We start from the raw sequence: 16,957 nt of genomic DNA, 5'->3' as shown, positions 1-16,957 counted from the left end.
GAATAAAACACTCAATAAAGTGTGCAAGAGTCCTTAAATGAGTCCCTGATTGAGTTTGTTGTTGAGGAGTCTGATGGTGGAAGGGTAACAGCTGTTCCTGAACCTGGTGGTGTGAGTCTTGTGGCACCTCTACCTCTTTCCTGATGGCAGCAGTGAGAACAGAGCGTGTACTGGGTGGTATGGATCCTTGATGATTGCTTCTGCTTTCCGATGTACTGTTCCCTGCAGATGTACTCAATAGTGGGGAGGGCTTTGCCTGTGATGTCCTGGCGGTGTCCACTACCTTTTGGAGGGCTTTACCTTTGGAGGGTATTGGTGTCCCCAGACCAGACTGTGATGCAGCCGATCAGCACGCTTTCCACCAAACATCTATAGAAATTTGCCAACCAGAGTGTGTAGGATTAAGGTAGATTTCGAATGGATCTGAGGAAGAATATTTTTCACCAAGAGCGTAGCTAGAACATATGTGTTCTAGTTATCTGAAGGGATGATGGAGGCAGAGACTGTCACAAATATTGAACAAGTAACTAGATGGGTATTGGAATTGGCAATGCACATGAGGCCATGAGCCAATGCTGGAAAATAGGTACTTGTCATGGGCAGGTGGGCCAACGCCTTCTCTCTGCACTGTATCTCATTAGTAAGGGTATCAAGGGGGTCAAGGCTGGAAATTGGAACTAGTGTGAACATAATTCAGCTTAGTGTTGAGTCAAGGAACAAACTCGATGGACTAATAGCCTGCTTCTGCTCCTTTAACTTGTGTGAAAACAGAAATAACTAGTGTGTAGGATGAAGCACAGGCAGAACAGGGTCATAGGCTGAATGAATGGGAAACTACTGTCAGCTGCCTTTCCACTGAATGTGCCTTTCCATTGAGGCCACACCTCAACTCACTCACCTTTCCAATGTTTCTTCCAGTCTCTTGAATCCGTTGATAAAATTAATCCCAGGATCATATTAGGCTGCTTGGCTTTATCCCACTGGCTCCTTGGTATCTTCCCACCATTAGGGATGGAGCAGCGAGTAAAAGGAGTTGTTAGCCAAATTTATTGTTAAATCGATGCAGGAAATGAAACTTATGGATATATGGAGGAGGCAACACCCAAGAGAGAAGGAATTTTCATATTATTCGACTAGGCACAAAACTTACTCAAGGATTGATATGTTTTTGTTGTCAGCCCATATTCAAAGGAGAGTTAGGAAAACTGAGTATAAAGCTAGACTACTATCAGATCATTCACCCCTATTATTAGCAATAGAATTGGAGGACAACCCACCAAGAACATATAGATGGAGGTTAAACTCCATGCTACTTAAAAAACAGGAATTTAGGGAGTTTATTGAACGCCAAATTAAAACATATTTTGAAATAAATACGGAATCAGTGAAAGACAAATGTATATTATGGGATGCAATGAAAGCCTTCATTAGAGGGCAGATAATAAGTTATGTGACGAAGATGAAAAAGGACTACAATCAGGAAATAGAGCAGTTGAAAAGGGAGATAGTAAGTACAGAAAAGGAATTAGTAAAAAGGGATGATATAATGAAAAGGAGAGAATTGGCGAACAAAAATTTAAATACAAAACATTACAAATGTACAAGGTGGAGAAGAATATAATGAAAACAAAGCAAAAGTATTACGAACTGGGAGAAAAAACACATAAAATATTAGCCTGGCAACACAAAACAGAACAAGCTAATAGAACAAGCTAAAAGGAAAAAGGAGAAACAAATTACATATAATGCAACAGAGGTTAATGAAAATTGTAAGGAATTTTATGAACAATTGTATCAAACTGAGAACGAGGGGAAAGATGATAAATAGAGGAACTTTTAGCTAAAATTGAATTGCCGAAATTGCAAGAAGAGGAACAAAACAAACTAATAAAACCAGTTGGAATAGAGGAAATACAGATATATTAAAAAAGCTGCCGAGCAATAAAACAACAGGAGAGGATCGATTTCCAATAGAATTTTATAAAACATTTAAAGAGTTATTAATTCCTCCTCTCCTGGAAGTAATGAATCAGAGAGAAGAAACACAAACTTGCCAGATTCATGTAAGACAGCAATAATTACAGCAATACCAAAGACGGGGAAGGATCCATTAACACCAGCATCATACAGACCATTATCTCTACTTAATTCAGATTATAAGATAATAGCGAAATTATTAGCAAACAGATTGGCCAATTGTGTTCCTAAAATAGTAAAACAAGATCAAACTGGATTTATTAAGAAAAGACGAACAGTAGACAATGTCTGCAAACTTATAAATCTAATTGACATGGTTCAAGGAAATAAACCAACAGTGGCTGTTGCTCTAGATGCAGAAAAAGCCTTTGACAGAGTAGAGTGGAATTACTTATTTAAAGTATTACAGAAGTTCAATCTACCAGAAAAATATATAAATTGGATTAAAGCATTGTATAATAGACTGTTGGCGAAGGTAATAGTAAATGGATATGTATCTTCTTTTTGGCTTGGCTTCGCGGACGAAGATTTATGGAGGGGGTAAAAAGTCCACGTCAGCTGCAGGCTCGTTTGTGGCTGACCAGTCCGATGCGGGACAGGCAGACACGATTGCAGCGGTTGCAAGGGAAAATTGGTTGGTTGGGGTTGGGTGTTGGGTTTTTCCTCCTTTGCCTTTTGTCAGTGAGGTGGGCTCTGCGGTCTTCTTCAAAGGAGGCTGCTGCCCGCCAAACTGTGAGGCGCCAAGATGCACGGTTTGAGGCGTTATCAGCCCACTGGCGGTGGTCAATGTGGCAGGCACCAAGAGATTTCTTTAGGCAGTCCTTGTACCTTTTCTTTGGTGCACCTCTGTCACGGTGGCCAGTGGAGAGCTCGCCATATAATACGATCTTGGGAAGGCGATGGTCCTCCATTCTGGAGACGTGACCCATCCAGCGCAGCTGGATCTTCAGCAGCGTGGACTCGATGCTGTCGACCTCTGCCATCTCGAGTACCTCGACGTTAGGGGTGTGAGCGCTCCAATGGATGTTGAGGATGGAGCGGAGACAACGCTGGTGGAAGCGTTCTAGGAGCCGTAGGTGGTGCCGGTAGAGGACCCATGATTCGGAGCCGAACAGGAGTGTGGGTATGACAACGGCTCTGTATACGCTTATCTTTGTGAGGTTTTTCAGTTGGTTGTTTTTCCAGACTCTTTTGTGTAGTCTTCCAAAGGCGCTATTTGCCTTGGCGAGTCTGTTGTCTATCTCATTGTCGATCCTTGCATCTGATGAAATGGTGCAGCCGAGATAGGTAAACTGGTTGACCGTTTTGAGTTTTGTGTGCCCGATGGAGATGTGGGGGGGCTGGTAGTCATGGTGGGGAGCTGGCTGATGGAGGACCTCAGTTTTCTTCAGGCTGACTTCCAGGCCAAACATTTTGGCAGTTTCCGCAAAGCAGGACGTCAAGTCACTTTAAATTACGTAGGCCAACTAGACAGGGATGTCCACTATCCGCCTCATTGTTCGCCTTAGCAATAGAACCTTTGACAGAACTGATAAGAACTGATAAGAATAGAAATTAAAATAAAAGGAGAAGGAGTATAAAATCAGCTTATTTGCAGATGACATTATAGTATACCTAACAGAACCAGAGGTATCAGTAAAAGATTACATAAGAAATTGAAGGAATATGGAGAAATATCGGGGTACAAGATCAACGCAAATAAAAGTGAAGTGATGCCAATGAGTAACGCAGACTATACAGAATTTAAAAAAGAATCACCATTTAAATGGAAAGCACAAGCAATCCAATACCTAGGGATCAGGTTAGGCAATAACTTAAGCCACTTGTACAAACTAAATTATCAGCCACTAATAAAGAAATTGCAGGAAGACTTAGAACATTGGAAAGAATTACCGCTAACATTGATAGGGAGGGTAAACTGCATTAAAATGAATGTGTTCCCAAGGATACAATACTTATTTCAAATGTTCAATTTCTTTAACAGAAAAATTGTTTAATGAACTAATGAGAATAATAAGGAAATTCTTGTGGAAAGGGAGGAATCAAAGGGTAGTGTTAGATAAATTAGCAGAGAGGTATAATCAAAGTGGTTTGCAGTTACCAAATTTTAGAAATTATTATAGAGCCGCACAATTAAGGTATTTATCAGATTTTTATCAGACTGGACTAAGATAGAACTAGATAAAATAGGGGAGAAGGTACTGGAACATATACTTTATAAGTGAGATGAAAAGCTGGTGCAATATAAAAGCTCAACAGTACTGCATCATTTACTTAATACGTGGAAGAAGATCCACTTAGAAAGGAAAAAAACAAATTATCAAATACCAAAATTACTATTGACGCAAAATTCGCTAATTGCTTTTATAATAGACAGCCTTTCCTTTAGAGAATGGGAGAGAAAAAGAATCAAAAGAATAGAAAATTGTTTTTTGGGAAATAATTTATTAACATTTGAACAGTTGAAGTACAAATATGGAATAACTCATGGTACAATGTTTGCATATCATCAATTGAAAGTTTATTTAAAGGATAAATTGGGAAACAGCTTGAGATTACCTGAAGGAAGCAGCTTTGAATACGTGATTACAGACACAATGATAATCAAAAGATTTATAATGATCATGTACATTAAGCTACAAGATAAGGAAAATGAAATAAACTATAAACCTAAGCAGAAGTGGGAAAAAGGATCTAAACTTAAAGATCATAAATGAAGTATGGGAAAAGTTATGTTCTGGAACTATGAAGAATACAATAAACACAAGATTATGCATGATACAGTATAATTCGTTACACAGGGTATATATTACTCCTCAAAAATTAAAAAAATGGGATTCAACATTATTAGATGTTTTCGCTGGAAGAAGGAAATGGGAACAACATTACATGCAACTTAGGCATGTACAAAAGTGAATATGTTTTGGGAAGAATTAAATCAGATACTAAATAAAATTTTTTAAAATAACATACCAAAAAAACCAGAGATATTTCTTTTAAGTAATATAAGAAATAGAGAATTAGGCCTCAAATTGGATAAAGTGCAAAAAAAATTCATTATATTAGCCTTAGCGATAGCAAAAAAATGTATAATGTCAACTTGGAAAATGGAAGAGAGCATGAGAATACAGCAATGGTACATGGAAATGAATAAATGTATTCCATTGGAAAAAACTAACATAATTTAAAAAATAAAGTCACAATGTTTGAACAAATTTGGGAACCATACATGGAACATATCAGAGAGAGCTTGCCTCGGACCTCCATCCCCTAAAATGTGAGAATTTTCCTTTGTGTGAAGATATTGTTTTATGGTTTTATTATATTGTATATGTTGAATATTTATGGGTTTTGGAGGGGGGTGGGTAGAGGGGAGGGAGGGAGGGAAAGGGGAATAAAAGGGGAGAAAAGACCACTGTGTAAATTTAATGAGAAACATTTGTACATATTTTGGTTGATATGGTTCATAGTGTGAAAAATAAAAAAAAATATTAAAAAAAAGTTGTTAGGATGAGAAATAGATATCTCAAGTATTTTGAAAGACCTTTTTGCTAACGCTCGACTTTACCTTTGTCTTTTTTAAATTTCACCTAACATAAACCTAGTCTATTATTCTGTGCTTTTATGTTTTTTTTCAGAGAACTTGGGAGGGTAGTACAAGGCAACATAAACATATGAAACATAGAGTGTTGCAAATAGAATAATCTACAACTGTGCTGTTCATCTTTTCTAACATTAGATCTGAGAAAAGTCACAGCTTTATTAATGTCGAGGACAACGTTTGGACATGAAAATCTAGTGCCTGTATTACCATCAGTAGCATTCAATGAACAAGCTGCTCTGTTTCATTAATTATGATTGTTCACTTGTCAAGATTACATCTCAGCTGTGTTTTGCAAAAATAGTGAGAACTGTACTCAGATTAAATGTACTTTTGTGTTGCAGCTCCGTGGCTCCACAGTGGGCAATTCATGTTGTTAACCAACTGGCACCCGTGCTGACCAATATTTTACCACAGCCCTATCAAGAAGAAATTGAAGGAATAAGTAAAATCCTTGATGTAAACCTTGGGGATGTACTTCTTGTCAATTTTGCTTATGAAATTTTGGGGTATGTGTTCATTGACATGTTAATGTAATGAATACCATATAACCATAACAGCACGGAAACAGGCCAATTTGGCCCTTCTAGTCCGCACTGATCCAAATACCCTCCTCTAATTCCACCTACCATCACCCTGCCCATATCTCTCCATCCCCCTCCCATCCATATACTCATCCAATTCTTTCTTAAATGACAAAATTGACCCTGCCTCCACCACCTTTCCCGGAAGCCCATTCCACACAGTAATCACTCTCTGAGTAAAGAAGTTCCCCCTCACGTTACTCCTAAACCTTTGCCCGTCAACTCTCAACCCACGTGACCTCTTGTATCCATCTCTCCTACTCTCAATGGGAAAATCCTTTCCACATCAACTAAATATCCCTCTCAAACACCTCGATTAAATCCCCTCTCAGCCTTCTACGTTCCAAGGAATAAAGGCCTAATTTGCTCAATCTTTCCTTAAAGTGCTTTAATTATTTTTTTCTTCTAAGGATATTCATATAGATAAATACTGCCATCCAAATGCATTATGTTGAATTGACAGGCTTAATTATTTTCATTAACATCATATAAAATATAAACTGCAACATCAAATAATGTAAATTGCCTGGGAGAAATTGCACTACAGTGTAATAATTAAGAGATTGTTTTGTTGTGTTATGAACAAGTAGAATCCTAGGCTGGCAAAGGTTTCCAATTGGTATTACATTAACAGAAGTATTAACCTATTTTATATAAATGGATTAACAGCCGTTCTCAGACAAGCTGAATGGAACTTCAACTAATACCTCCTTTCTCGTTGGTTTATTGGCCTGTTTACAGGGAGAGTAATTAATGGAACTTAGAGCACTCTGAGTAAAATAGGCAATCAGCTCCTCTGGACTACCTGGTATGCATAGTGTTCTTTTGTCCCAGCATTAATTGAGCTTGTGTCGTGCATTTTACCCAGACTTTTTAACCTCCTCACATCCTATAAAATCTTTTTTTTAGTAAATCTCACTTTTTTGGTGCTGTTTCTGGCTAGTCATCCTACTATCTTTGATTGTGTACAATACCCCAATGAAGGGTCTGGGAATTCCCCTGGTAATTGGGCCAAATCTTGCTGGTTGTATCCAGGGAAGGATTGGGTAAATCTAGTTGCTGTGAAGTAAGTCCTGAAATTGTCCCTGGCTTATGAAGAGAAGCAGGTGCTACCACACCCATCACCATGATCCATCAATGGTTTCCACCCAAACTCCAGTGGTGAACCCCAGTTTGAGTGGGATCCCCTGTGTCTGGTCATCCTTGGTGACCTGGGCTTGGAGTCTCATGCATTCTCCACCGATGTTCTGCCCTTATCTCCCAGCCTGTCAAATAAGGAAGTTAGATTTTATATCTAAATATTTCATTTTAGATTAAAGTTTTCAGTGATTTGTGATTTTAATACATTTTAATATTGATTAATAATTTGATAATTTTTGAATGTGTTTGAGTATGCTAATTATTTTCATATCTCTGACCCTCCCTAATGAGCCTGACTTTGCTTCCTGCTCTAAACCTGTCAGAGTTCCAGAGGCAGAGCTTTGTTCAGCGCTGCTGCATTCCACCAGCACATTGGGGACAGTGCAGGCAACAAGTGAAGCTGCAGACTCAATTTTGTTGTCAACGCTGATACATTATGTCATTGAATTGATTAATTACTCATGTCACTGCTCTCAGATATTGTACTAGCATTGTTGCACAAGATACAAGAGGAATAATTTACCATGGTAGAAATATGGACTTCGCATTCTCTGATATTTTAAGAATCATCACAGTTGATATTCAATATGTAAAGAAAGATCAGGTAGGTGTCACATTAAAATTACAACATATGGTCTTTAACAAAAGAAATTGCTAGAGTATTTAGATCTGGTAATAATGGGATAAAGCCCATATTTGGGATTTTCTGATGTTTTGAATATTTCTGTGAAATCAAGAGAAAAACTAGTTTTGTTTTCAAAGAAAGTTTTTTTTTCCTTGAAGCTGATGAAGTTAAAGGATGATGTAAAAGGGACCTCAGACAGTACTAGAAATCAGGGTGGAACGTGGGTTCCTGGAACGGTGTGCCAACAGCACTATTTGCCATGCTGCTGTGCAACTACTATGCAAAATCAGCATCTTTTGAATAGCCTAAAAGATATTTGTTAAACTTGTCAGAAAATTGAGATTCAGATGAGTTTAAGTACAAATTTGAGCAAACTGCTAAAATCTGCTGTTAACTTAGTTATTAAATCTGATTAACTGATATGCAATGTGTTTCATGGAATTAAACTTCTCCTTTTGTTGTGAAATTGTCAGATGCATTAATTGCGTTTATTCAAAAATGTGGTATTTACAATTCCATAACAGCAGACAGAAATGGAAGCAAATTGAGAAATGCCAAGAGATTGTAAAACTTAATGTGAACACACTGTTTTAATTTAGGCTACCTCTTGTAAATAGTATTTTAGACAATAATAGAATATTTTCCTCCTCACTAACTCTTTTGAAAAGTTGATTGCTTGTATCCTACAATTTAGTGGTATTTAATTTTGCTGCCAAAATCTTAACTCTGCCAATTTGATTTTTTTTCATTCAGATTGCCTACACAGGGACAACATTCCTTGGTTTTGTAGGTTTATGGACTGGCCAAAAACCAAACAAGTTTTCCATTTCTGGGAATGAAAGAGGTTTGTTGAACTTTGATACTCTGTCTTACCATTACAATTACTGTAGTTGTTTATGAACCTAACACTGTAAGCTTCATGCTTCATATGTGAATTGATGCATTTGAGAAGTTGTATTTGGAATTTTTCTAGTTAGCTATTCAATGGCGAATTAGATTTCATTCTATTTTACCATGAAAAGATTTAGGTCTTGGGTCAACTTTAGCCAGTGGGTGGGGAGAGGGTTTTTTTTTTAGTTTCATTAGTTTTTTAAAATTCAGCTGGAATTCTGATAGAATTGACCAGAATAAGAATTGTGGTCTGTTTCCAAATACCACAAATAATGTAAAACCATGAAAAACTGCTGCACATTGAAAAGGAATATATGAGACATTCTGTTAAGGTTTCCATTGAGTATGTAAGCACCATTGCCAGTGGGATCAGTGTATCATAATTAATAAACTCAGCCGAGTTATATACTATTTGAATAAATATTCTTTATTAATTTAAAATGAGACTGATCCTCTTTTAATATGTTTATTGGTATTAACTGAAGGGTAAGTTTTCCCAATCAGTTTCCTCATACCATTTAAATCAACTTATGCATATATTGTGGCCAAGGTCTGTGGTCAAAGGTTATAATTTTTGATGTCATTGTCAAGGCTGAGTGAATCAATATCCTAATGCTAACACTAAAATCGTAAAAAAAAAATACTCTGGTTATGTCTTGTATACTTTAGTGATTTATGTTCCTTGATATTCTTAAGAAAACCATTTAATGTTTAGGCACACTAATACTGGACAATCTGATCTCCAGTACAGCCCAGCAGCTTGGAGACCCTGACTTGAGTCTCTGTTTCAGCCAGAAAATATGACAAGTGTGTCCCAATTACAACAGGAGATACTTTTGAAAACTTTTCCAGAATGTAAAACTCTTCACTTTCCGATATTTAACCAAAATTCCAATCAGCATTCATGCCAATCAAGTTTTATTCAGTATTTCAAGTCCTATTAATCCTTTAGGCTTGTTATAAAAAGAGTAGCAAAGAGAGGCTATGTGTGTTTCCAAACAGAAACACTCAGAGGAGTAAATATGAACTGCGTTGTCAGGTTTGTACCGATGTTGTCTATGCTCTAAAAGTAGGAAATCCTTGAAATGAACATAGTTTGTCATGTGTAGAAGTTAATTTTTGATGCTTACCTTCAGTTTTGCGGCAATATTTTTGTTAAATTAAATCTTGATTCAGGTCTAGTCGTGTTGGACCATGTGATATGTGAATTTATTACATATACTTTAATATTTTCTTTTCATTTTTATGCTCATTATGGAGACAATGTTAGATACAGACTTATTTATTCAGATTCAGATTTCAGATTTATTGTAGGAATACATACATGACATCACATACAACCCTGAAATTCTTTTTTCTTGCTGGCACAGCAGAATTACCATTAATTGGTAGTGCAAAAAATAAACTGTACACAGCATAAAATATATAAACAAAAAAGATAATGAATGTCAACAAACTGACTGTGTAATACAGAGAGAGCAAAAGAAAATCAATAAAGTGCACAAGTAAGAGTTCTTAAATGAGTCTCTGATTGAATTTGTCATTAAGGTGTCTGATGGTAGAGACGTAGCAGCTGTTCTTGAACTTGGTGGTGCAAGTCTTATGGCACCTGCACCTCTTTACTGATGGCAGCAGTGAGAACAGAGCAAGTGCTGGGTGGTGATTGCTGTTGCCCTCCGACGGCAGGATCTCTGTAGATGTACTCAATAGTGGGGAGGGTTTTGCCTGTGATGTCCTGGGCTATGTCCACTACCTTTACATTGAAGGGTGTTGGTGTTCCCATACCAGACCATGGTGCAACCAGTCAGCACCTGTTCTACCACACTTCTAAAGAAATTTGTCAGGGTTTCTGTTGTCATTCCAAACCTCTGCAAACTCCTGAGGAAGTAGAGGTGCTGATGTGCTTTATTCACGATGCCGTTGGTGTGTTGGGTCCAGGAAAGATCCTTTGAGATAGTGACTCCCAAGAACTTAAATTTGCTCACCCTCTTTACCTCTGATCCCCCCAATAATCATTGAATTGTAAACCTCTGGCTTTTCATTCCTGAAGTCAACAATCAGCTCCTTAGCTTTGGTGACATTGAGACAAGATTGTTGTTGGTGCACCATTCAGCCAAGTTTTCAATCTCCATCCTATATGCTGACTTATCCCCATCCTTTATACAACCCACTACCATGGTATTGTCAGGAAATTTGTAGATGTTGTTATTGTCATACCAAGCCACACAGTCAAAGGTATAAAGTGAGTAGAGCAGGGGGCTAAGAACACAGCCCAGTGGTGCTCTGGAATTGGTAGAGATTGTGGAGGAGAAGTTCTTACCAATTTTCACTGATTGTGGTCTGGAGGTGAGGAAATCCAAGATCCAATTACATAGTGGGGTGTTAACTCCCAGGTCTAGGAATTTGCTGATCAGGTTTGAGGGGAGATGGTGTTAAATGCTGAACTGTTGTCAATAAAGAGCATCCTGATGTATGCATCTTTGCTATCCAGGTGTTCCAGGACTTTGTGTAGAACCAGTGAGATGGTGTCCGCCATAGACTTGTTTCTACGATAGGAAAACTGAAATATATCCATGTCACTGCTCAGACAGGAGCTGATCTGCTTCATCACCAGCCTTTCAAAACACTTCATCACTGTTGATGTAAGTGCCACTGGTCAATAGTCATTAAGGCAGGTTACTACACTCTTCTGTTTGAAACAGGTGAATACCATGTCCTGCTGGAGTGAGATATTGAAGATATCTATGAATACCTTGATAAGTGGTCAGCACAGATTTTTAATACTTGGCCAAGTGTTCCATCTGGGCCAAATGCTTTCCTCAGATTCACTCTCCTGAAGGCAGCACACACGTCATCCTCAGATGCGCACATGATAGGATCATCGGGGTTGCGGGGTGGCGGAGAGATGGTTCTTCACTGTTACTTTTGTGTTGGGTTAACATTCACACAATAAAGACGACCTTCAGAACTTTTACTGAAAACAACCCTGCAGTACACTTTTCATTTGGGACCCCTCCTTCAGCTCCATCGCTGAGTGGACCCAGGGAAAACACAAGACTGAAGCCCACCCCCATGACATAATCAACAGGTCAAATGCCAAACTAATAACATTACACCACAGTTACTGTTGTCAAATCGGGCGTAGAAAGGATTGAGTTCCTCTGGGAGAGAAGCTTTGCTATCTACTATTTCACTAGGTTTGGTTTTGTAGCAGGTTATAGGATTTAGGCCCTGCCACAGCAGGCAGGTGTCCCTCATTGTTTCTATTTTCATCTGGAACATCCATTTCATCTGGGAGATAACTTTCCGCAGGACATACCTCCTCCTACTGTACTGACCTGGATCTCCAGTCTTAAATGTCTGTGATCTGGCTCTCAGAAGGTTCTAGATTTCATTATTCATCCAGGGCTTCTGCTTGGGGGAAAACCCTGAACGATTTGGTGGGGCCACACTCAACCACAGCTGTTTTGATAAAGTGTGTGACAGCCTCGGTGTACTAGTTCAGATTCCCAGCTGAGTCCTTGAACACTGCCCTATCCGCTGACTCAAGGGAGTCCTGTAACCGTTCTTCAGCCTCTTGTGACCTCCTGATCTTCAGACATTTTATATGGTCATATACAATAAAAAATGCCCATTCTCCCCAACCATTTTGTGTTTGTTCTATTCCATTAACTCATCTTCTCTTGCTTCTTTACTTAATTTTCCTTACATTTCTCTGTTTTTTTTATTTAGTGATGCAGCCTCCTCTGACCCACCAGTCTCTGCTGCCCAAATCCACCCATGTAACCAATTAACTTAACCCCGTACATCTTTGCAACGTGAGAGGAAATTGTAGCTCCCGGAGAAAACCCACGTAGTCATGGGGAAAATGTAGAAGCTCCAGACAGGGAGCTCTGGATTCGAACCCAACTCACTGGTGCTGTAATAGTGTTGTTCTAACCACTACAGTTAACCATGCTAAGCGTATCAAACAGAATGTTAGTTCATTACACTGTATCCTCCCAATTCTTTCAAAATCCTTACAGCGGTGTTAGTACTCCATTCTGGTTTTATTTAAGTTCACTCACCAAAGAATACCCTATCGCAGGCTCTCATTTATTATCTGTACCTCTTTGCTCAGAAAAGCTTATTAACTGTTTCTCCTTAATGAAGCAATATACACACAAAATATACTTACAATTGTTTCACAAATGTCAACACATTTCAACTCAGATTACAATTCTCTTTTAAATGTAGCCACACCAAAAATATGAACAAAACAATTAAGATCTTTTAGTAGAGACACCAGAAATTGCAGATGCTGGAATCTGGAGCAACTGCTCGAGGAACTGAGCAGCATCTGTGGGGAGGGGGGTGAGGGTATGTGGGAATTGTCACTGTTTCAAATCGAAACATTGCATTAGGACTGAAAGTGGAGAGGGAAGTGTGGAGTGTTTTTAGTAGATATTTTTACAACCAACTCTTGCACGAACTATTGAAATATTGAATATTTATCCATCCATCCTTTTATATTTTTTATATCCTTTCTGTCTTGACTTTTGGAGATAATATAATGTATGCTATTTATTTTGGTGTATCTTACATACCTGATTGGCTGTGGAAAATAAAAGTTCTTCACCCAACCAGTTCCCCTCCACCAAATTGTTCTCACCTTGTTCAAAACTCGGCTCACGCTCACTTTTTCCTGATCAGATGTACAGCTCTGAGGACTCACATGGGCCCAAACGACATCTGTCCTTTTGGGATATCTGGGGCAGTCCTTGATTCAGTCACTCCTGGGCCCATTCCCTCAACTTGTACTCTGGTATATCAATGACTGTATTTGTGATGCCTCGTACACTCATGCAGAATTCATGCAGAACTCAACATTTTTATTAACTTTGTCTACCAATTTCTACACTTCACATGGTCACTCTGACCCTTTCTCTTATAAAGATTCTATTCCATTCTCCCAGTTCCTCCATCTCTGTTGCATTTGCTCTGATGATGAGACTTGCCATTCAGATACCTCAGAGATTTCATCCTTATCTCCTGAGCCATATCTTCTCCTCTACCATGGTAACAAACATCTTGACCACATCTCATCCAATTCCTGGACCTCTGCTCTCCCACCCTCTCTCCTGGAACAGACAGAGATTGAGTTCCCCTAATCCTCATCATCCACTCCATCTGCCTCAACATTCAAGAGATCTACAATTTCCACCACCTCACAGAGATCCCACCACCAGCCACACCTTCCACTTTTCTTCCAATTCAGCATCTTGCAAGGTCCTTATCCTCCCCCACTTGCAGGTCCACTCTTCCATTCCCACCAACCACTGTCCTTCTTATGACGTGCTCTCTCGAGACTGCAGATGATGCAACACTTGTCCTTTCAACTCTTCCCTTCCCAACAGAAGCAATGATTCACTTGCACTTCTTCCAACCAAATGAACTGTGCATCTCCTCTACAGTGGTTGATGGTGTGCACCCACGTTCAGAATACAGGGACATCCCTGAGCCTCTCTTTGCCTGACACTTTTGTTCTCCATCCCACACCCACTCTGACCTATCAGTCCATTGCATCTGGCACCATTCTACTGAGCCCCATTGCAAGCTTGAGAAACAACACCTCATATTCTGACTGGGGATGTTGTAGCCTTCTGAACATAGAAACATAGAAGATAGGAGCAGGATTAGGTCATTCGACCCTTCGAGCCTGCTCCGCCATTCAACGAGATCATGGCTGATCTTAAAGTTCAGTACCCCGTCCCCGCCTTCTCTCCGTAACCTTTAATACCCTTATACTGAAGAAATAGATCTAATTCCCTCTTAAATATATTTAATGAACCTGCCTCTACTGCCCTCTGTGGCAATGAATTCCACAGATTCACCACCCTCTGGGTAAAGAAATTCCTCCTCATCTCGGTCCTAAATGGTTTGCCTATTATCCTCAAACCATGGTCCCGGGTTCTGGATTTTCCCATCATTGGAAACATCCCATCTGCATCCATTCTGTCCAGTCCTGCCAGAATTTTATATGTCTCTATGAGATCCCCTCTCAATCTTCTAAACTCCAGCGAGTACAATCCCAATTTGCGCAATCTTTCCTCATAAGTCATTCCTGCCATTCCAGATATCAGCCTGGTGAATCGCCTCTGCACTCCCTCCATTGCAAAAACATCCTTCCTTAGATAAGGTGACCAAAATTGCACACAATACTCCAGGTGTGGTCTCACCAAGGCCCTATACAGCTGCAGTAAGGTATCCTTGTTCCTATACTCAAACCCTCTTGATATGAAGGTCAACATACTATTTGCCTTTTTAACCGCCTGCTGTACCTGCATGCTCGCCTTCAGAGACTGGTGTACAAGTAGCCCTAGGTCTCTCTGCACTTCCCCATCTCTTAATCTATTGCCATTCAAATAGTAATCTGCCCTCCGGTTTGTATTACCAAAGTGGATCTTCTTTCTTTGGCTTGGCTTCACGGACGAAGATTTATGGAGGGGTAAATGTCCACGTCAGCTGCAGGCTCGTTTGTGGCTGACAAGTCCGATGCGGGACATTACCAAAGTGGATAACCTCACATTTATCCACATTGTAGTGCATTTGCCATGTATCTGCCCAGTCCCTCAATTTATGCAAATCACACTGGAGCTTCCTGACCCCCTCTTCCGTGCACACAACCCCTCCTAGCTTAGTGTCATCTGCAAATTTGGAGATATTACATCCAATCCCCTCATCCATATCATTAATGTAAATTGTGAACAGCAGGGGTCAGATCTCTGTGGCACCCCACTGGTCACCGCCTGCCACTCAGAAAATGAGCCATTTATCCCAACTCTCTGTCTTCTACCTGCCAGCCAGTTCTCAATCCACATCAATACTTTGCCCCCAATCCCATGAGCCTTGATTTTGTAAGCCAGTCGTTTATGCGTGACCTTATCGAAGGCCTTTTGGAAGTCCAGGTACACCACATCCACTGGCTCCCCCCATCTATTTTACCTGTCACCATCTCAAAGAATTCCAATAGATTTGTTAAGCACGATTTACCTTTTGTAAATCCATGTTGACTCTGTCTGATCCCTTCTCTGCTAGTCATATGCTCCGCTATTACATCCTTAATAATGGATTCCATCATTTTGCCCACTACTGATGTAAGGCTCACCGGCCTATAATTCCCCGCTTTTTCTCTACCCCCCTTTTTAAATAGTGGGGTAACATTAGCTACCCTCCAATCCATGGGTACTGATCCTGAGTCTATCGAGTTCTGGAAAATAATTCTTAAAGCATCTACTATCTGAATGGCCACTTCCTTAAGTACCCTAGGATGTAGATTATCAGGCTCTTGGGATTTATCTGCCTTCAATCTCATCAATTTCCCCAAGACCATGTCCTTAGAGATACTGATTTCTTTCAGTTCCTCCCTTGCATTAGTCTCTATGTTTCCCAACATCCTTGGGAGGTTATTTGTATCCTCTCTTGTAAAAACAGAACTAAAGTAAGAATTTAATTGGTCTGCCATTTCCTTATTCCCCATTATATATTCCCCTGATTCCGACTGCAAAGGACCTACTCTGGATTTCACCAATCTTTTCCTCTTGACATATTTATAAAAGCTTTTGCAGTCGGTTTTTATATTTGCCGCAAGCTTACTTTTGTAATTTATTTTTGCTCTCTTGATTAATCCCTTTGTCCTCCTTTGGAGCATCTTGAACTGCTCCCAGTCTTCGGTTGTGGTACTTTTTTTGGCCAATTGATATGCTCTCTCTTTGGACCTAATGCTGTCTCTAATTTCCCTTGTTATCCACGGTTGAGTCACCTTTTTTGGTTTATTTTTATGCCAAACCGGTATAAACAATTTTTGCAATTTCTCCATTAGATCTGTAAATACTTTCCATTGTCTATCCACAGTCAACTCCCCCATAAACACCACCCAATCAATCTTACTCAACTCCCGTCTCATACCATCATAATTCCCTTTATTTAAATTCAGGACCTTAGTCTCGGTTTTAATTTCTTCACTCTCCATGTCGAGTGAGAATTCGATCATATTGTGATCGCTCCTACCCAAAGGGCCTCGTGCAACAAAATTGTTGATTAGCCCCTTATCATTGCATAATACCCAATCTAAAATGGCCTGCTCCCGAGTTGGTTCCT

At 39.5% G+C, this 16,957-nt stretch overlaps 1 protein-coding gene across 1 annotated transcript in view; it reads left to right on the top strand.

The window, feature by feature from the left end:
• The window catches only part of LOC138757734 (N-acylethanolamine-hydrolyzing acid amidase-like), a 30,479-nt gene that overhangs the window by 2,230 nt on the left and 11,292 nt on the right, over positions 1-16,957 (top strand). The window contains exons 2-4 of the mRNA XM_069925498.1: positions 5,923-6,087; positions 7,780-7,906; positions 8,681-8,771. Of these exons, the coding sequence (XP_069781599.1) occupies positions 5,923-6,087; positions 7,780-7,906; positions 8,681-8,771 (383 nt within the window). The remainder of the gene's footprint in view (positions 1-5,922; positions 6,088-7,779; positions 7,907-8,680; positions 8,772-16,957) is intronic.

Source organism: Narcine bancroftii, chromosome 3 (assembly GCF_036971445.1).
Source record: "Narcine bancroftii isolate sNarBan1 chromosome 3, sNarBan1.hap1, whole genome shotgun sequence".
Taxonomy (NCBI): domain Eukaryota; kingdom Metazoa; phylum Chordata; class Chondrichthyes; order Torpediniformes; family Narcinidae; genus Narcine; species Narcine bancroftii.
This window is presented reverse-complemented; position numbering and strand designations above follow the sequence as displayed.